The 22,276-nt window shown below is 40.2% G+C and overlaps 1 protein-coding gene and 1 non-coding gene across 4 annotated transcripts in view; both read left to right on the top strand.

Moving 5' to 3' along the window:
• Window positions 1-17,627, top strand: part of tamm41 (TAM41 mitochondrial translocator assembly and maintenance homolog) — a 38,521-nt gene extending 20,894 nt beyond the window's left edge. Inside the window, exons 7-10 of one of the 3 annotated variants that reach the window (XM_059944067.1) lie at window positions 3,162-3,224; window positions 3,349-3,426; window positions 10,880-10,901; window positions 16,077-17,627. In XM_059944067.1, coding sequence (XP_059800050.1) covers window positions 3,162-3,224; window positions 3,349-3,425 — 140 coding nt within the window. In that variant the 3' untranslated portion in view covers window position 3,426; window positions 10,880-10,901; window positions 16,077-17,627. Of the gene's footprint in view, window positions 1-1,138; window positions 1,269-3,161; window positions 3,225-3,348; window positions 4,909-10,879; window positions 10,902-16,076 lie in introns of those variants that run through there. The other 2 variants (XR_009506760.1, XM_059944066.1) reach the window with 2 other exon arrangements.
• A 3,067-nt stretch (window positions 17,628-20,694) lies between these two features.
• trnaq-uug (transfer RNA glutamine (anticodon UUG)) lies at window positions 20,695-20,766 on the top strand. Its single transcript has one exon. It is a non-coding gene; the product is annotated as a tRNA-Gln (tRNA).
• The last annotated feature ends 1,510 nt before the right edge of the window (window positions 20,767-22,276 follow it).

The following is a 22,276-nucleotide window of genomic DNA, read 5'->3' as shown; positions in this document are numbered from 1 at the left end:
GAAGGTCAGTTTTCACTTACCACCTCTCTAGGTTGGAAAGCCAAGTTTGTTCCAGTTACAGCTGAGAGCCAAGTATCAGTAATTATACATGTGGATCTTTCTAGCCACAATTCCAGAACTCATTGGTTTACCTTATTGTGTGTCATTTGAGCCAAGTCCCAGTCTAGAGACACAGGCGCATAGTCTAAGATATTGTCCATTCAATCCGATGATATTGCTTATAAACTAGAGCTATGTTTGTCATCCCAAGGAATTACAATATTTCCTCTAGGATCCTTGGGCAAACTTAATAAATTTATATTTTAAAATCAATATATCTGAATGTTGCACCATATTGCAATATTGTTGCAGACTCTTGCACAGTATTGTAAATGCATTTTTATATGATCAGTGAGCCTGAAATATTCAACATATGCTATAAGTTGCCCCAGTTGCTCTTTAAAATTATATCCAGATTTTTAACTTTGCAATTTAGTTTTGCAAGAGTAAGCCACGTGCTTGCAAGGATGACATGCATTTATATGCAATGTTGATGTTTCAATAGTTCAGAAGTTTCTGTGGATTTGCACAACATTTTCTAGGATTAATTTGGGTCAGAAATAATGTTAGAAACATCCTGGGGTGCACTATGGGAGATAGCTGGCTGGCACGTGGATGACAGAGGACCTCATGAATCCACACCCAGGTTAAATTTTTGAAAGAAAATACTTATCTTTTAATTTTGGTAGCCTTCAGCAACCTTTTTAGAGTAAACAACAAGACTATTTGCACGTTGTGACATGCTTCACTCATTTTCTGTTCAGTATTAGAGAAGAAATTTTAATGCAGGTTGAAGCTCCTTTGTTTTGCTAATTAAGGGCTTAATGTCATTTCTTTTTGCTGAAAGAGATGACTGATCAGTACCTAACAAGCACAAGTACACTGATGAAGGGACTTTTACCCAAAATATTAAGTGTTCATTTCCTTCCATAGATGCTGCATGACCTACTGAATACCTGCAGCATTTTGTGTGAAATGCATTGCCAGAAGTATTTTAGACTTATAGTGGCATGTAAACTTGGACAACTTTTGTCTCTTTTTCATAGTTGACTGAACTAATGAATATTGGGTCTAATTTCACTCTTGTATTAAATTTCAGACTTCAGCTATTTATTTATCATTTAAGTACAGTGGATTCCAGTTAATTGGCAAAGATCAGGACCAGTACATTTTGGTTCAGTTAAGCAACTGCCTCAATCAGCTGGAGTTCCGAGGAAATAATTTAAAAGGTATAATGAAGAGACTCATTAAGTAACAAATTATGTATTTAAATGAAATGCAAAACAAATTTGAATACTATTAATTCCACTAGTGTAGTATAAAACTGTATTAATCCCTAATAGTTAACGACAGAGGAATTCATACAGTGTACTCTGCTGTGTTCTTCTGACTATAAATCATGCAGAATCCTAGTATAGATAATGCACTGCCTTCATACAATGTTCTCAACGACTGCATACTCCAAATCTTCATTTTCATTGTAACATTCAAGATTATTGTTGATATCTTCATATTCTTCATAGTTCGTCAATTGTTGAAGGAGTGAAATTGTTTCATTTTCAATCCCTGCTGTCTCTGGCATCTCAAAGCCTGAGTGCTTGAAACCGCATTGAGCAAAACAATTTGAATTGTCTTGCTGTTCATTTCTTACCACTTATCAGGGAAAAAAAAATCACTGTTTTTAGAACACTAAGTCATACAACTGATGCTATTTAAAACTGTTTATTCTAAGCACGGTGTAGTGTCTAAACTGCACATGACTAACGCTAGTTTAAAACTGTTTGGCAACAGTCCCCTGTCCCAACTAAACTAAGGGAATCTCAGCTTTTTCCTCAATCAATTTTAGTTCTTTTAGAGTTGTGTCAAATAAGTGGCTGTCCCAATTAAACAATGATGCTCCAAATTAGTGGAATTCGCTGAATATAAAACCATAACTTAAGTCAATCTTAATATCTGATTAAGAATGAAAGGGTTTGAAATTCAGAATTCTGACTTGGATAATATTTGTTTCTCTTTGATTAATAGATGCTGCAGGTTGTGACACATTCAGAAGTTCCTGATGCATCCTTTCATTTGGCATGTTTAAACTAGATTTCCTGTGAAATTAGACATATCCATAGTGAAATGATTAAGAAGTTCAGTAATAAGAGCAGGTGTAGGTCCTACAAAACTGCTTTACCTTTCAGTAAGCCCATGACTGAACTTGCACATCATCTCCACCTTATCCCCAAGTTTTTGATCACATTAATGTCTAAATATCTATGTGTCGAAAATTCTTGTCAGCTAAGCATCCACATTGCTCCAGGAAGAGAAATTAAATGATTTGCAATCTTTTGGGTGAAGAGTGAATGAATCCTAAACAGCCAAACCTTTATTACAGAAAGGACCATGACATCCTGTGGTCCATGCACTCTTCAGCAATGAGAATATCACAAATGTCAGTCTATCTTTTATTCCTTATCTGTGACATACTGAAGCAATTTTGTTATTGTTTATTTGTTTTTATCAGTGATAGGAATCAACTGTGACTAATTTTAAATTTTGAAGGGCCTTGAAATTTCCCCCCTTTGTTTCTGGATGGAAAGCCTTGCTATTGTCCATCCCACTTTGGCTGTCCCTTCCAATAAACAAAGAAAAGTATACCAGACCAAATTCCAAAATGGGAAATAATGGTCACAAGCCTATATTTAGCTATTGTATGTTAGCCTCATTATATTTTGTCAAAGTTGCAACCTTCCCACTTCACTTAACAGGCTCTCCGAGTCTCTGCTCCAGTAGGAGTCAAGCAACACAGCAATTACAAAAGTTCAAGCTGGTGCTTTGTTTAAAATGCCTTTGTGCATACCTTAGGACAAAAAATATATATAAATTTCTGGTGAAATCCAGCCCACGGAAATAGCTGAAAGGTAGGTACAAAAAGTTGCCATCTGAACCAAGACTACGAATTACATTTCTAGGCTTCAATCAGGTACTCCAGGAGTAGTTAAATGGCTTCCATTATCCTTTCTAAATTGCTTTCAAACCAGTCCCAATTGTGAAGCATAACATTATCCAGAAAGAGAGTTGAGAATAAAATTTGAAATAACATATTTAATATTTGGCTTCTTTCCCCAAATTACAAGGTGTAGGTGGTATCGTAAAGTCTTCAAGTATAACTCAAAGTGCAAAAGGAATACTTACTGCTGGTAAGAGATTTACTCCTTCCCAAATAATTGTATATTGTAATGCATTCAATTGAAATGCTCTTGACAATATTAGGTTTGTTTAAGTTGTGGATATCATTTCATGGTCTGTTTCTTGTGTACTTAGGCATGAAAAAAACTATTACCTATAGCGTGAAGAAGCTACATAAAATGTGGAGGGGATGGAGAAGAAAATCTTCCTGAAGTATTTAATAATTATAACTTAAAATTTAAATAAGTTATATTTTTTATGAAGCTTATGAGCTATTTGTTTTTTTTTCATAAGTAATTTGGATGTTTTATAAAATTGTCTGCAGCATCTTTCCAAAGTCTAGCATCATCAATAATTTAATGCATTTTATTTCCAAGGAATTTTATGAATACATGCGTATTATTTCTGCTAATGGGGCGTTATCGCAAAGTTTGGATATTTTCAACAGTGGGTATTTATTGATAAAAGTGGAATACTGCATCATACAAATTCTCCGTGAGTGTGTAAAGATAAATTCAATTGGGAAAACAAGACAATATAAAATGAAGCACTTTACCAAAGTAGCAATATCATTATGAATGTTTTAGTTAAGTGAGTTGTGCTTATTTTATGGATTTTCTTTTCCAATCACTTAGAAATAGTTCTAAATATTTTGGTTTAATTGAATAATTGAAAACTTTTATCGTAACTAAATCAGAAGGTTAAACCGTGTATTGCCCTGCATATGTACTAGGCATCTCACTGCATAGTGAATTTACCTATTGTAATCAGTGCAGAAGGTGCCAACTAGTGACTGCATTGGATTCATGTCAACTGTCAAATTCAAGAAATTCAAATTAAAAATTAAAATATTGTTGCTACTTTTGGTAAACCAGTACTAGGGAGTTGGCCAAAAATGCTGATGGGTTGAAATTGTTTACCTGGGATTTTTATCATTGTGTAGAAATCACATGTTCATCTTGAATTCGAAAAAAAATTGCAGCTTAAGACTGCCTACTCCAAAATGGTTGCATCATTTACACCAACACACATCGCTTTGAAAATGAGAATTTGTTTGGCCTCAGGGGCAGGTTTAATTGAATTAGGTTGTGAAATCACTTAAGTGTGCTGTCATATTGTTGTGCTATATTTTTGTTTCACAGTCAATTTACATTTAGGTAATTTATTTAGTATAACAATGGCAATTTTGAAAGTTGGCAAACTCTTACAATGGCCCTAATGTGTAGGAAATTTATATATCTAGTCTGCATTAATCAGTTGAGATGATCCTTTGCTCATTAAATTATCAACAGATTTCTAATAAAACCTGGCATGATATAAAATGTAATAAATCTGGAAATCTACAACACCTTCCTGAATATGATCTTTGTTTGCCCAACATCAGTTAAACTCTTCTTGACCTCTGAGTATATTTACTTGAAACTATTTGATGTCATGTTCTAGTTTAGGGCAGAAAAATCCATTGTATGCAAGATGGTGTTATACACCCATTGTTAATATGCACAATGCCATATAGTAAGTACTGGAAATATTGAAAAGAGAAACTTGCATTCATATGGTATATTTGACAGTCTCCTAATACTCCAAAGTATTTTATAGTCTTGGAGGAATCATAGTCAACAATTTGCATGTCACAAAATTATGATAATAATTGAGTAATTTTTGTGTATTCTTATTCTTTAATAAATATTAAATAGAGAATTGGGGTGACTGTTCTGTTCTTTGTCAAAATGTTACAGTGCGATCCTTCACAACTTTCTGAGAGTATTAGAAAGTTTAGGCTAACAGCTAGAGAAGCAAATGAATCTGAGTGAGCAGGATTCCTTCAGCATTCTGCTGGTGGGCTAAGCTAGATTTGTGTTCTTTAGTGTGGGTCTTGAATGTCTGGGAAAGTTAACAAAAATAATTCTGAGCACTTCACAGCTTCTCATCAACCATTTATTCAACCAGTTACAACAATCTTCATTCTTGAAAATATCTGACACTTTACATACCTTTCTAGCCTCCCTTTTTACCAACCTATTTATTTCAAGTTTATCAAACATTTTAAGACGTTTTTAGGTAATATGTATTGGATTTTGTTCAAGAAACATGTTAACAGTCAAAGTAAGTCATCCAAACACTTGAGTCCCTCCTCCATTCACGATGATTATGGTTGACTCAGTCTCAAATTATTTTAGTTTCTCTGAAGTTCACTTACTAGCTTAAGTTGTATCACTATAATGCACCTTCCACCTCAGAGATTTTCTCTTCTCCCCCTTCAAATTGAGCGAAAGATACAAAACAGCACACACACAAAATGCTGGAGGAACTCAGTAAGTCAGGCATCATATTTAGAAATTAATAGATAGTTGACATTTTGGGCCAGGACCCTTCTTCGGGACTGAGAAATAAGGGGGAAGGTGCCAGAGTAAAAAGGAGGGGAAGAGGGAAGGTGGCTAGCTGGAGGGTGATAAGTAATGCTACGTGGCTGGAAAAGGTGAAAGGCTGCAGAAGAAGGAATCTGAGAGGAGAGGAGAGTGGACCACAGGAGAAAGGGAAAGAGGAGGGGACCCATGGTTTAGTAATAGGTAGGTGAGAAGAAGTAAAAGGTCAGAGTGGGGAATAGATGAAAAAGGGAGTACGGTGGGGAATTTGTTACCAGAAGAAGAAATCAAAATTCATGCCATTGTGTTGGAGGGTACCCAGATGTAATATAGGATGTTTCTCCTCCATCCTGAGGGTGACCTCATCTTGGCTCAAGAGGAGGCCATGGACTGACATGTTGGAATAGGAATGGGAATTTAAATGTTTTGCAGTGGCAGATGGTGCAGAAATTCTTGACAAAGCAGTCCTCCAATTTACAACAGGTCTCACCAATGTAGAGGAGGCCGCATCGGGAGCACTGGATGCAATAGGCGACTCCAGCAGATTCACAGGTGAAGTGTTGCCTTACCTGGAAGGACTGCCTGGGGCCCTGAATGGAGGTGTAAAGGCAGCAATAATTGCCAGGAGGGAAATTAGTGGGCAGGATTTGAATGGACAAGGGAATTGCGGGTGCACGATCCCTGTGGAAAGCAGAGTGGGGTGGTGGGGGGGTGGCAGAAGTTGTGGAGAATAATGTGTTGGATGCAGAGACTGATGGAGTGGTGGGTAAAAACAAGAGGAACTCTATTAAGTTGGTGGGAAGATAGGGTGAGCACGGACGTACAAGAAATGGAGGAGATGCGGATGAGGGCGGCATCAATAGTGGGGGTGGGGGAGCCCCATTCTTTAAAGGAGGACATTTGAAAGTACATACCACCAGATTCAAGGACATTTCCTATCTTGCTATTATTGTCAAATGGACACAAACTTCATCTTATTGTCTGCCTGAACTGCTCTTTCTTGGTAACTGTGATGCTATATTTTGCCCTCTGTTATTGCTTCTTCTCTTTTTCTATCTCGATGTACTGATGTGACAAAATGATCTGCATAGATGGCATGCAAAACAGCTTTTCACATGTGGCAATAATAAACCAATTTACAACTTTACCAAGTTTGGACTTCAAAGCCATTATTTGTGCTTAATATCATGCTAGCAGTAATCAGTTCCACATAAATTCTTAAAAATTCAAGTTTAAAGTATTAAGTGAGTGGGGCATGTGAAACTAGTGATTCATTCAAACACATGTACATTACCTTGCACATTTGACCCATCTCTGCCAAATTTAATGACGTGCATTATTTGTTTACCTTAGGTTCGGTAAACCAGTAACCTTGATTAAATTGGTAAAAAAGTGACCATGAAATGTTTGGATTTATATAATCTGACTGTATGGCTTTATGATGTTCCAAGGTTGTAAAGGAAAAGTAAAATAATCATTTCTGTAATACTTGGTCAGGTCTCTGCAAAAAAAGCCACATACAAACATTGAAGCCATCATGTGTAAATGGAGTGGCAAGGCAGTTGCAATTTCAGAAACTTCAATTCTACAGTTATTAAAATACCTCATGAAAATAGGTACTTTCCCCCAATAGGTGGGCAGGATTTGAATGATCAAAGGAGCTCTTGACATGGTGTACAGTTTAAGCCATTCTTTTTTTTAAACTAGCCAACTAGCTGTTGGTGTTTCGGGCAGCAATGAAGATACTCCGTCTCAGAGTTTTCTTCAGTAGCTTCTTCTCAGTTTTCAGTCATACAAGTCCCAAGTGGAGACTGAGGAATACAGTCGCACTCAGATGTAGAAGGAATCTTCGTTGCTGTTTCTCTAACAATTTTGTTTTACTAGTCAGGGTTGTCAGCCCTGAGCTGCCCCCCCCCACCCCAAACCTGGGGGACCAGTGGACCAGTCTTACTTTGGCCTCTACCCTTTGACCTATTTGGCAGTGGACCAGTCTTAGTTTGGCCTGTACCTTTTGACCCTACCTAGAGCCAAAGCATAAAGCCTGGACTCCAGCCAACATAGCCCTCTGGGTCAGTGAGGGTCCTTCAGGTCCAACTGAGGGTCCTTGGGTCCTCTTAAGAGGTCCACAACCTTGTCATGGTTTAGAGGTTTGCGTGCTTCAAACTATCTTAACTATTGACAAAAAAAAAGTAACAGTTAACCATGGGTTTTAAGGTAGAGTCAAATCTCAGTCTATGAATCCAAAGTCAACCTGCATCGTTTAGCTCTGACCAGTTGCATTGCACAGGTAAAATGTTCCCTTAAGTATAATATGATCAATATAGAGTAATTTTGATTATGCCCAATGGGATAATCTATGTTTACAGTTTAATCCTGTACAAAGGCAAATGTTTGTCCAGTTCTTATCAGAACTAAAACAATTGAAATTATTCCAAATATTATGGAACTACTCAAAGAGAGTGAATCATTTATCAAAGTAAGCAGGGGAGCGGTGGAGGGACATTGGGTAATCAAATTTGTAAAGTAATCAATGGGGCAGTAAATGGATATCAGATTTGGTAAAAGCTGAAAAAGGATATGAGAGGAAGTGATTGGCTTCCTAAGCAAGGGAAGGACTGAGAGCAGCAGGATGGAAATATTATTGGTAAAGTCTGAGGTTTCCACTTGTTCCGGAAGATGTATGGAGAGGGCAGGAGTAAGGAGTTTAAGATGTCTGACAAGAAAAGGGGGTAGTATGGGGAAGGGGCAGTTTTTCTTTGTTCTGATCACAGTTTTAGAAGAATTGGTGACTTTTCCCAGGCTCATCAGTATGAGCCTTTTCTTGAATGTCACATTATGAGCCTACTAATTTAAGAGTGCATTAACAATTCTCAAGAGATGTGAAAGCCACTACTGCTGTATTTTGACCGAAAGCAGAGTAAAATTGCCAGTCTCTACTGAGATCTGGCAAGTAACAAGTCCCATACTAAATCGGTCCTCTCGGTTAATCAGTGATCACTTTATATCTTTTATGAAATCACATAAGATTTATTGTATGCTTCACTGATAAATGCAAGTAATAGTTTGGTTCAAGTAAGTCTATCCAATAAGAAAAATATATAACTACAATTGTTTTCTGAGCTAATTTTCTCAGTGATATTTGCCTGCAATTTCTGAGTTAGAATGTACTGAATTATACTTATTCATTTATATTTATCCATTATCTATCCTACGTGCTAATGATGTAAGTACATGTAAACTTAAAAGAGCAAAGGAAGGATTAGGAGTATGCTTAAAGTAATGTGTTATAACGATTTGGAATGTGCTGCCTACGCAGATTCAATAGTAATTTTCAAAAGGAATATATATCTACTTGAAAGGGAACAAAGTGTGGGTCTTTAGAAGAAAATAATGAAAAGAATGAATAATTAAAGGACTTTTTGACAATCTAGTATGGGCTTGATGAGCTGAATGGCCTCATGTTTTTCTGTGGAGTCAGATTAACTAACACAGAGATTCACAGTGGGAAGGAAAATGTTGCTCAGTAACTAAAGTACCCTCATTGTTGCTTTTACATTCATTGTTTACGTTATTCTAGTTTATATATGTTACCTTTCCACTGAAATCCTTCAGGACTGTGTTTATTATTTTTTGTTTGTATTTAAGCTCATGGGATATTGAAGATCCTTTCAAACATTTCCAGTGGAAATGAACACCATAAGATATAGGAGCAGAGTTAGGTCATTTGGCCCATTGAGTCTGCTCCACCATTCCATCATGGTGATTGAAATTTCCTCTCATCCCAGCCTCCTGCCTTCTCCCTATATCTCTTCATGCCATGAGCAATCAACAAAATATCAACCTCTGCCTTAAATATACATTAAGGCTTAGCCTCCACAGCTGCCTGTGGTAAAGAATTCCACAGACTCTCCACTCTCTGGCTAAAGAAACTCCTCCTCATCTGTTTTGAAAGGACATCCCTCTATGCTGAAGCTGAGTCCTCTGGGCTTAGATAGGAAACGTCCTCTCCATATCCACTCTATTAGGGCTTATCACCATTTAATAGGTTTCAATTAGGTCACCCCTCATTCTTGCTGCCTGGCAGGCTGAGTTCCTCCAGTATCGTATGTGTGTTGCTTGGATTTCCAGCATCTGCAGATTTTTTCTTTTTTATGGTTTACCTGAAATGTTCTTGCAGTACCCATTTACTGCCACTAAATCTTTAGGTGTTTTATAAATACTCACTAGCAATGGGAACATGAGTGTAATTGTTTTTAATTATTTAAAGGACTACAGAATCTAATCCATGTAACATCCTTAAAACTAAATACCATAAAACCCCTCAAAAAAACACCAAGTTGACATTGAATGAACTTCAAATTTCAACAGCTACGCTACTGGTTCCAGAAAATACATGGGGCTGGTTCTGACAGCTTGTTTATGTTCTGCCATATTCGCCTTGTTTGACTAGTTTTGGCTCTTCCACCCTGTCCTGTATACAGCCCTGAAATTCTACACCAAGTGATTTATACAAACCCTTAGATATATACAATAATTATATGGGTGTGGATGTTCCCAGCATAGTCTAGAAAAAAAGATTGAGGACATTAAAACAAGGATGACTGAATTTGACTCAATGAATAGATTCTTTACATGCTAGCAACTATGATTAAGTATGTTTATTTTATTTCTGTTAAGTTCAGCTTTAGAATCCAAACAATACAGAAAATAATTCCCAGAGTACGCAAGTATGAAGGCTTTTACTGATTTTCCTTTCCTCATTATAGCAAGACTGGATGAAACCAAGTAACAATAAAATCATGATCAAGGAAGTAAAATGGCACATTAAAAATTGAATTTAATTTGGTCCAAATAGAAAGATGATTCCTGCAATTATTTTCATTTTGAATCTAATCTCTCTGCATTTGAAAGAAAAGATTTTAAAATTCTGAATATATACTAGTGACTTGCAATATTTGACATAAACTTCATAATCCAGAGATGCAAACTAGTAGAATAACACTCTATATACATTTGGTTTTTCATTCCATCCTGCACTGTAATAGGTCACAGTGACAAAGATCAAGCAAAAACCAAATTATGAAAAAGGATCTGATTCAAAATTTGTAAATGCTAAATATTCTCTTACACTATTTTTATACCCTGTGTGCAGACTGTTCAAGTGTTTTTAACTTAATGTTTTCCTTATATGCTGTTAACTCCTTTGTAAAATAATTCTCCTTTCTTTAATTTCATGTTAAGGTTGAAAAAATGTGCAAATCGCGCTGATAATTCAATCCCTTTCTATATTCTGTTTTCAGGTTGCACTGACAAGAGCAATGGGTGAGCCTTTTTTTAATATACTGTTATCTATAAACATTGGGCAGAAAGGTGTGGCTGGGTCATCTTTTAATACAATGAAAAAGCATAGGGACGTAACACATCAACTGCCTGTCTCACAGAGTGGAAAAGGCCAGATTACGATCCATTCAACTGATCATCTGATAGTTTTGTGCAAAAATCAAGTGTTTCTCTGTGGGATAGTATTATGTACTTCTTCGTGATTCATTGATAGTAAATAATGAGCAATCAATCATTCTCTTAACAGCCTATGAACAACTGAATAAAAAAAACATTAAATAAAAGACGCAGTTTAGAATAATGAGGTTGAGGTAGCAATGTTATTAAGGTTAGTCCCATGCAAGCCAAAATAACATATAATACAATCACATTAACAATACACACAATGTGCAGGAGCAGAGCAGGTCAGGCAGCATCTAAGCATCTATGGATGGGAATAAACAGTCAATGTTCTAGGGCTGAGACCCTTCATGAGGATGATAATATTGCTCTAGATTTCCAGCATCTGTAGTATTGTCTGTGTTTTCGTAACTGCCCAACGGTGTGCTTGATTACATCCATCTCTTAAGAAGTGAAATACTATCCTTCGACTCACTGCCTGGTTTATATACTATAACAAATTTTCCCCCAGATAGTCAGATAGAATAGGTAATTGCAGCTGTTTGTCCTGTCATAGTTTACTAAAACACCATGAAGTGAAGTGTAGTTGGCATACATGCTGCACATCTGCAGAAATAATTGCCGAAAAGCCTCAGCCAACTCAATGTGCTTACAATCAAGCTGAACGCAAATTACTTTGGGAAATTGTTATCAGTATTGTCTGCAAGGAAATTACTTTCTTATCTGTTTTCAATGCTATTTGTAAGATGAGGTTTTTTTTATGAATTGGCTTAGTTCCATATAAATGGACCACAATGTATCACAGACTACAAAAATAGAAAATGCTGAAAGTACTCAGCAGGTCAGGCAGTATCTGTGGAAAAAAAGAGTTAATATTTTAGGTTGAAGTCTTCTTGGTTAGTGAGCATGTTTCTTTTGGGAATATATGGATTTAATTTACTCTAAGTTAAAATCCTTTTATAATCATATCTTGTGCAAAAACAAATATACAGCTTACCAAGCCATATCTTGCTTACTCCAGTGTTGGCAATTCCTTACACATACAAAGTATAGTAACAACTTCCATTTAAATAGCACTTTAAAAGTAGCAAAACATCCCAAGGCACTTCTCAGGAACATCTTCAGCAAAACAAGAGATTCTCTGGATGCTGGAAATCCAGACTTGTTTGTTCTTTGATTGTTGAGCCCTTAGCTCCCAGTGGAGCATTTGGCCATCGGTGACCTCCTGTGTCCATCGTCCTCTGAAGTCGATTGTATGGCTGGAGTTCATCAATGCTTCTGCAATCCATTGTACCCACTGCTCAGGGGATTGGCCTATTCAGCTTCACCAGAGCCCGGACGGCCGGCCCTGCCCATTTCCACCTCTCACGACAGGGACGTAGGGTTGGACTTTCAGAGGTGGAAATCCATAGCAATATACAAAATGCTGGAGGATCCCAGCAGGTCAGGCAGCATCTCTAGAAAGGAATAGACAGTCAATGTTTCTGGCTGAGACCCTTCATCAAGACTGGAAAGGAAGGAGGAAGAAGCCAGAATAAGAGAGAGGGGAAGGGGAACAAGATGATAGGTGAAGTCAGGTAGGGGGAGGATCAGAATGAAGTGAGAAGCTGGGAGGTGATAGGTGGAAATAGTAAAGGGCTGAAGAGGAAAGAATCTGAAAGAGGAGAGTGGACCATGAAGAAAGGGAAGAAGGAGGAGCATCGTGATGGGTAGGCGAGGAGAAGAGGTAAGGGGAGCTCGAGTGGGGAATGGAACACAAGAGAAGGGCTGCAGGAAGTTAGAGAGATCAATGTTAGTGCCAGCAGATTGGAGCCTACCCAGATGGAATATGAGGTGTTGCTCCTCCAACCTGAGAGTGGCCTCATTGTGGCAGTAGAGGAGGTAATGAACGGACAAGTCAGAGTGTGAGTGGCGATTGGAATTAGAATGGTCGGGCATTAAGAAATCCTGCTTGTCTGCTTGTCCCCTCTTACTACCTCTCCTCACCTGCCTGGTACCCCTCCTTCCCTTTCTCCCATGATCCATGCTCCCCTCCTATCAGATTCCTTCTTCATCCCTTTAGCTTTTTCGCCAATCAGCTCCCAGCTTCTCACTTCATCCCCCCCCCCCCACCTGTCTTCACCTCTCACCTGCTAGCTTGTACTCCTTCCCCTCCTCCCACCTACTTATTCTGGCATCTTCCCCCTTCCTCTCCGGTCCTGATGAAGGGTCTCGTCCCGAAATGGTGACTGTTTATTCCTCTCCGTAGATGCTGCCTGACCTGCTGAGGTACCTCCGGCATTTTGTGCGCGTTACTTCAGCAAAACAAATGTTGCCAACCTACCTTAGGACATATGTCGGTAGAACAGTGGGTAGAGTTTAAGGAGCATCTGAGAGGAGGAAAGAGCAGTGGAGACTGAGAGAGGTTTGGGGAGATGGTGACCAAGAATGTAGTTGTGGATGGACAAGGGACAGAATAAAAACAGCAATGATACTTCAGCGAATTCTTGCTACTTACAAAAATGAGGTTGTTTGTGGATTTATAAACTTAGCTGTGAATTTAAAAATGGAGTTAAAGCATTATGACTGAGCAAGTCTGCTGCAAGTAATTTCTTCTCCGCCCCAGCAGTAGCCCCATAATTCTCATTATCTCTGTTTGGCATTGCTGCATAATCGCCCAGCCTGTGCTCCCGATAAGCATAACATCAGCACTGCCGGACAGGGATAATGAGAATTATGGGGCTACTGGGGGGGAGGGGGAGAGTTGAAAGATATTACTTGTAGTAGACCTGCTCTGTCACAAGCATGGTGGTACATCGGTGTAGATCTGCAACCGAGGTAGTGTTGGGCAAACACCAATTGGTGGATCCTGACGAACCTAAAGTCCAGCCAGGGCTGCTGTGGAGTACATAGCAGTAGAAATGGCATGGAAGGGGGGTAGAGTAGCAGATCACACAAAGGTCACAATAGGGATGCAGGCCAAATGCTAGATTATGTCCTCTTCAGCTCGCTAGCCACACTCATCTGTTCCCACTTCTCTTTTCCTTCTAATCCCTTTGAATACTTGCTTTCATTCTAAGTCCTTTAGTTTTTATGCCTCCCATCAATTGCAAATGTTTTTCTCTGTTTAGCCGTCTTCGACACTTTTGTCATTTTAAATACCTCTGTCGAAGATCTTCTGTCTAAGGGGATTGACCCCAGCCTCTCTGGTCGATCAATTGTCACTGAATCAACCCAGTTAATACTTGCTGCAGCCTTGCTAATGTGCAGCCCTCGGAACAGGACACAATACTCTATTTGTGACTGAAGCTCTATTTTATAATATTCTAGCTTTTGTACTCTATGCCTCTATGTATAAAGCCCAGGAAGCCATATGCTTTATTTAAAACCTTTTTTAACCTGATCTGCAAATTTCAGTGATTGATGCATAAATAAATCACTCCCCATCTCTCTGTTCTTGAACAGCATTCCTTTACAAATTGTGCCCTTTATATTACCTCGCTGCGTTTTCCTTTGGAAATAAAACACACTTCACTTTCTTGTATTCAGTTTTATTTACCATATTTCTGTTCATTCTGTCCTTTTCTATATTCTCACAATGTGCGAAAAGACTTTTTGGCCCATTGAATCGATGCCACCTCTCATATGGCCATGTTAGATTCCTCCTGTTCCTAATAAAGTGGCCACTGAGTGTATGTTCATGGTCTTTTGCTGCTGTAGCCCATAATCTTCAAAGTTCGATGTGTTGTGCATTCAGAGATGTGTTTCTGCTCACCACTGTTGTAATGCGTGGTTATTTGAGTTACTGTCACCTTTCTGTCAGCTTGAACAGTTCAGGCCATTCTCCTCCGACCTCTCTCATTAACAAGGCAATTTTGCCTACAGAACGACCGCTCACTGGATGTTTATTTTGGGCACAGTTCTCTGTAAATTCTCTGTAAACTCTAGAGCGTGTTGTGCATGAACAATCCCAGGAGTTCAGCAGTTTCTGAGATGTTCAAATCAACCCTCCTAGCACTAACAGGACAAAGTTTCTTAAATCAAATTTTTACCCATTCTGATGTTAGGTCTAAACAATAACTGACCCTCTTGACCATGCCTAAATGCTTTTATGCATTGAGTTGCTGCCACATGATTGGCTAATTAGATATTTGCATTAAAGAGCTGGTGTACCTAATAAAGTCACAAAATGCTGGCAGAACTCAGCAGGCCAAACAGCATCTATGGGAGGAGGTAGTGACGACGTTTCGGGCCGAAACCCTTCATCAGGAGGGTTTGAAGGGTTGATGAAGGGTTTCAGCCCGAAACGTCGTCACGACTCCTGATGAAGGGTTTCGGCCCGAAATGTCGTCACTACCTTCTCCCATAGATGCTGTCTGGCCTGCTGAGTTCTGCCAGCATTTTGTGTTTTTATTTATCTCCAGTATCTGCAGATTCACTCGTGTACCAAATAAAGTGACCATATTTTGCTGTAACATGTTCCTTCTAACATGCCCATCAACTTCACCCAGATCCTCAATCCATTGTATTGTAGGGGTAATTTACAGGAACAAATTAACCTACCAACCAGCACATCTTTGAGGTGTAGCAGAAAATTCTGGTATCCTGGATAAACCTGCGAAGTCCAGGAGAACATCTAAACTCCATACACACAAGACCAGAGGTCTGGATTGAACACAGGTCATTGGAGTTCCGAGATAGCCAGTTTGTCTCCTGGAGTATTGGTGCCTCTTGAAGTTGGCTCTCAAACATCAAGCTCTGGAACAAAAGGGAGAAATGATGTTCATTCTATTGCTAGTGTTCCCTATCAGCTGGTGTCACCTTAACTACTCTGTATCTTGAGGTTTCATGCTTTTTCAATTCGTGATATTTTATACTCATTATTTATTACTGTTTATTGAGATTTGTGTTTGCAGAGTTTGTTCACTGATCCTGTTTACAGTTACTGTTCTATAGATTTGAATAGTATGCCTGCAGGGCAAAAAAAGGTTGTATGTGGAGACATGTATGTACTCTCATAATAAATTTTACTTTGAACTCTTTTCATTCTTTTTCAAGGTTTATATTACCTGCATCTGGAAAACTTGGTCTGTGAACTGGTGAAGGTCAGATATTTTAAGAGAAGCACCAAGTCTAGTCCCATCACCTGGGGTGCAGTGGCCTACATTTTAGTCAATGTGAAAAGTAAATTCACCATTTGTTCTTAAACTATGTCATATTTCTTTTTATGCTGCTACTTCCCGTTTAGTTCTGAGGATTTTATGCTTGATCACATGCCTATCATGTAGTGCTATTACTTTACTTTTATTGTCACCAAACAATTGATACTAGAGTGTACAATTATCACAGCAATATTTGATTCTGCGCTTCAAGCTCCCTGAAGTACAAATCGAAGTAAATATAATAAAAATTTAAATTATAAATTATAATTAGAAAATAGAGAAGGGAAAGTAAGGTGGTGAAAGTCAGGTCCAGATATTTAGAAGGTATGGCCCAGATCCGGATCAGGATCTGTTCAGCAGACTTATCACAGTTGGAAAGAAGCTGTTCCCAAATCTGGCCGTACGAATCTTCATGCTCCTGAATCTTCTCCCGGAGGGATGAGGGACAAAATGTGTGTTGGCTGGGTGGGTCATGTCCTTGATTATCCTGGCAGCACTGCTCCGACAGCGTGCGGTGTAAAGTGAGTCCAAGGATGCCTTTTTGAATATCTGTAAACTCCGTATCAACTCTATGTCCCTGATTGACCCACTGTGTTACCTCATTAAAGCAATGAAGTAGGATTGAGGTTGTGTGGGTCAGTTCGTGAACCTGATGGCTGTTGGAAAGTAACTGTTCCTGTACCTGTGTGGGACTTCATACTTCTGTACCTCTTCATAGACAATAGTAGTGAGAAGGGTGCAAGATCCATGATGAACCCCTATGAATCTATCATCGTCAGTGTGTCAACACTGACTGAGGAAAAGGGGGGTTTGGAGTTTGACCTCAGACCTGGCACAGAACTCACAGCTATGATCCTTGGCCTCACATGTTTTTTGAACTCTAGACTACCTGCAGCATAAGTACAGAGAAAAAAAACCTGAATTACATTAATTATATATATGTCTATTAAGTAGTTAAGTTAAAATATGTAGTGCAAAAAAAAACAGAAAATAAAAGAAGTAGTGAGGAGTAGTTCATGGGTTCAATGTCCATTTAGGAATCGCATGGCAGAGGGGAAGAGGCTGTTCCTGAATGACTAAGTGTGTGCCTGCCTTCAGGCTTCTGTACCTCCTCCTTGATGGTAACAATGTGAAGAGGGCATGACCTGGATGGTGGGGATCCTTAACGATGAATGCTGCCTTCCTTGAAAATGTTTGGATAATATGGAGGCTGGTACCCAAAATAGAGCTGACTAATTTTACACATTTCTACAACTTATTTTGATCTTGTGCAGTAGGCCCCCCATACCAGATGGAGATGCAACCAGTCAAAACACTCTTCAAGTGGTTTAGTTGACAAACCAAATCTTCTCAAACTCCTAATGAAATATAGCAAATGCTGGTGGAACACAGCAGGCCAGGCAGCATCTATAGGAAGAAGCACAGTTGACGTTTCAGGCTGAGACCCTTCGTCAGGACTATGCTTCTTCCTATAGATGCTGCCTGGCCTGCTGCTTTCCACCAGCATTTTGTGTGTGTTGCTTGAATTTCCAGAATCTGCAGACTCCATCATGTTTGCGAATGAAATGTAGCCACTGTCTTGCCTTCTTTATTGCTGCATCAATATGTTGCATCCAGGTTAGGTCCTCGGAGATATTGACACCCAGGAACTTGAAAGTACTCACTCTCTCACTTCCGATCCCTCAATGAGGATTGGTTTGTGTTCCCTTGTCCTACCCTTTCAGAAGTCCACAATCAGCTCTTCTGTCTTGCTGATATGAGTGCAAGGTTGTTGCTGCAATTCCACTCAACTAACTGGTATATATATATGTTTTCCCTCTATACCTCAGACTTTAGATACAACATGGAGTCATTTCATCTGCAGAAATTCTCTGCTTACTCAGCAATAGTTGGGTATATAAAGGGAGGATTGGAGGATGAATACAGGACCCTGGTGGAGAACTCTGTCTAATGCTACAAGCTGAATAGACAATAGACAATAGGTGCAGAAGTAGACCATTCAGCCCCTCGAGTCTGCACCGCCATTCTGAGATCATGGCTGATCATTCACTATCAATACCCAGTCCCTGCCTTGTCCCCATATCCCTTGATTCCCCTATCCATCAGATATCTATCTAGCTCCTGCAGCTTAACATCAGTAAGACAAAGGAGATGGTGAAGGCTAAGACTGCACTGCTCCCAGTTACTATTGATGGTGAGGAAGTAGATGTGGTGAGGACCTACAAATATCTGGGAGTACACCTGGATGACAGACTTGAATGGAGCATCAACACAAAGGCTGTGTACAAGAAGGGCCAGAGTCGCCTCTTCATCCTGAGGAGACTGGGGTCCTTTAGAGTATACAGGCCTCTCTTCTCATGTTCTATCAGTCTGTTACCAGTATAATCTTCAATGCGGTGATGTGCTGGGGCAAAGGCATCAACACAGGTGATGCCAACAGGCTCAATAAACTGATTAGAAAGGCTGGCTCTGTTATAGGAGTCAAACTGGATATACTGGAGACTCTGGTAGAACAAAGGACCCTACAGAAAATCCTGGCAGTTCTGGACAATGTTTCTCACCCTCTGCATGCCATCTTGGCGGAACAGAGAAGCACTTTCAGTAATGAACTAAGACAACTGTGCTGCACTGAAGAGCACTATATAAGCCCTTAGGCTCTATAATGAGTCAACATATAGCCAGGGAAGTGATGACCTCCTCCTGTTCTTCTGTTTCAGCTACTTATTTTTTATTCTTTCTTACTTCTAATATTTATATATCTATGTACTTGTAATGCTACTGTGATACTGTAATTTCCTTTGGGATCAATAAAATATCTATCTATCTATCCATCTATCTGCTCCTGTATGCTCTTTTGTCACCATCTGAAATTTTGCCAACAATGATCCTGAATTTGATTCTGTATACCTGCTATCCATGATTCATTGAAGGTTTGCAAGATTATTACCAACCACCATATGCAATTTCCACTCCCACTTTGCAACATAGGAAGCATTCCATCTGGACTGGGAGAAGAATTCACTCCACTACTAGCCTTTCAAGTACTTATCAGGTTCTGGTTACATTTCACTTGCAGACAGAATTTATATATTATAAAATCATCACAAAGCAAATAAGAGAGAATCTGCAGATGCTGGAATTCCAAACAGCACACACAAAATGCTGGAGGAGCTCAGCAGGTCAGGCAGCAAGAGTACAGTCGACGTTCCAGGCCAAGAACCTTGATCAGGACTGGGAAAAAAAGATGAGGATTCGTAAGAAAGTGGGGGCAGGGGAGGAAGAAACACAAGGTAATAGGTGAAACCTGGAAGGGGAGGGTAGGGGTGAAGTAAAGAGCTGGGAAGTCCGTAGGTGAGAGATACAGGCTGGAGAAGGGGGGATTTTTACCGGAGAGGACATAAGGCCGTGGAACAAAGGGGGAGGCGGTAAACCCGTAAGGAGATAAGGTGAGAGAGGGAAACGTGAATGGGTAACGGTGAAGGAGAGCGGGCATTACCGCAAGTCGATGTTCATACTATTAAGTTGCAGGCTACCCAGACGGAATGTAAGGGGTTGCACCTCCAACCTGAGTGTGGTTTTACCACGACGGTAGAGGAGGCCATGGACTGACTTGTTGGGATGGGAATAGGAAGGGGAATTAAAATACGTGGCTACTGGGAGACCCCATTTTTTTTCTTGTGGACGGAGCGTAGGTGCGAAGCGAAGCGGTCTCCTAATCTATGTCAGGTCTCATCGATATACAGGAGGTCCCACCGGGAGCACCGAGCACAGTGTAATTACCCCAACAGACTCAATGTCACCTCTCCGGGGGCCCTGAATGGTCGCGAGGGAGGAGGTGTGGAGGCAGGTGTAGCACTTGTTCTGCTTGCAAGGTTAAGTGCCAGGAGGGAGATCAGTGGGGAGGGGGAAATCAGTGTTTGGTGTGGGATCTCGTTAGAGATGACGGAAGTTATGTGCTGGACGGGGAGGCTGGTGGGGTGGGTAGATGAAGACGAGAGGAACCCTGTCCCTGGTGGGGTGCGCGGAGGATGGGGTGAGGGCAGTTGTGCGCGAAATGGAAGAGAAGCGGTCGAGGGCAGCGTTAATGGCGGAGAAAGGAAAGCCCCTTTGAAGAAGGTGGGCATCTCCTTGGTTCTGGAATGAAAAGCCTCAACCTGGGAACAGATGCGGCGGAGGAATTGTCTCAAGCGGCAGGGTGGAAAGAGAGGCAGCGGGTTTACCATAGACAGAGAGATCGAGAAAATGGAGGGAGGTGTTGGAAATAATAGAGCCATATGCTGCCATGGCTGTACTAAACCCCGGATTTTTTAACATTTTGGAAGTTGGACAGGCTCGGGACTGGGGTGGGATACCAGGTGCTGTGGGGTTTTAACCCCACGAGGGGGCGCTCTGTCAGATGCCACGGCGGCGTAACCGTTAGTTGAACGCTTGCAGTCCCCGCGGACCGCGGTAATTACCCAGCTCATCCTCAGATCGCGATACAAATGACGTGTTTCCCTGTCAGCTCGCCGGAAGGTCCCATGGTGTAATGGTTAGCACTCTGGACTTTGAATCCAGTGATCCGAGTTCAAATCTCGGTGGGACCTTGAAACATTTTAAAGAGATAGAAGAAGTGGGAAGCGGAAAATTTAGAGAAAATGGCATATTTTAATTGTAGAAGGAACAAAAGTTTATTATCACCGGCCTGTGTTGTGAAATTTAACTTAGGAGCAGCCATTCAATGCAATGTAAAATAATAACTAAATAAATTACAGTATATGCGTATTGAATTGAATAGAATAAAAATCATGCGAAAACAGAAATGACATATGTTTAAAAAAGTGAGGTAGTGATCACAGCTTCAATGTCCGTTTAGGAATCGGATGGCAGAGGGGAGGAAGCTGTTCCTGAATCGCTGAGTGTGTGCCTTCAGGCTTCTGTACCTCCTACCTGATGGTAACAGTGAGAAAAGGACATGCCTTGGGTGCTGGAGGTCCTTAATAATGGACATTGCCTTTCTGAGACAGCTCTCCTTGAAGATGTACTGGGTACTTTATAGGCTAGTGCCCAAGATGGAGCTGACTATAGTTACAAGCCTCTGCAGCTTCTTTTAGTCCTGTGCAGAAGTTTTCGAGTGTTTTTGTTGATATACCAAATCTCTTCAGATTCCTAATGAAACATAGTTACTGTCTTGCTTTCTTTATAGCTGCATAGATATTTTGGGACCTCATTAGATCCTCAGAGATCTTGACACCCAGGAACTTGAAGCTGCTCACTCTCTCCACTTCTGATCCCTCTATGAGGATTGGTATGTGTTCCTTCATCTTACCCTTCCTGAAGTCCACAATCAGCTCTTTCGTCTTACTGATGTTGGGTGTCAGGTTGTTGCTGCGTCACCACTCCACTAGTTGGCATATCTCACTCCTGTACACCCTCTTGTCACCACCTGAGATTCTACCAACAATGGTTGTATTGTCAGCAAACTTATAGATGGTATTTGAGCTAAGCCTAGCCACACAGTCATGTGTATATAGAGAGTAGAGCAAGGGGCGAAGCACACATCCCTGAGGTGTGCCAGCATTGATAGTCAGTGAGGAGGATATGTTATCACCAATCCACACAGATCGTAGTCTTTGGTTTGGAAGTGGAAGATCCAATTGCAGAGGGAGGGACAGAGGCCCATGTTCTTCAACTTCTCAATCAGGATTGTGGGAATGATGGTATGAAATGCTGAGCAGCATCCTGACATAGGTGTTTGTGTTGTCCAGGTGATCTAAGGCTGTGTGAAGAGCCATTGAGAAATGTAGACTTTTCTAAGCAGGCAGATAATTCAAAAATCCGTGGTGCAAAGGGACTTGGGAGTCTACTTGCATTGAGTCAGTAGTGAGGAAGGCAAGTGAAATGCAGGTGGAAGAGTCTAAGACAGAGATGAGGAGGAATTTCTTTAGCCAGAGGTTGGGGAATCTGTGGATTTCATTGCTACAGACGGCTGTGCAGGCCTGATCATTGGGTGTATATAAGGAGGAGGTTGATAGCTTCTTGATTAGCCAGGGCATGAGGGGATATGGAGAGAAGGCCAGAGACTGGGGTTGAGAGGGCAAATGATGAAATAGTGGA

The sequence above is a fragment of the Hypanus sabinus genome, chromosome 19, assembly GCF_030144855.1.
Source record: "Hypanus sabinus isolate sHypSab1 chromosome 19, sHypSab1.hap1, whole genome shotgun sequence".
Classification (NCBI taxonomy): domain Eukaryota; kingdom Metazoa; phylum Chordata; class Chondrichthyes; order Myliobatiformes; family Dasyatidae; genus Hypanus; species Hypanus sabinus.
This window is presented reverse-complemented; position numbering and strand designations above follow the sequence as displayed.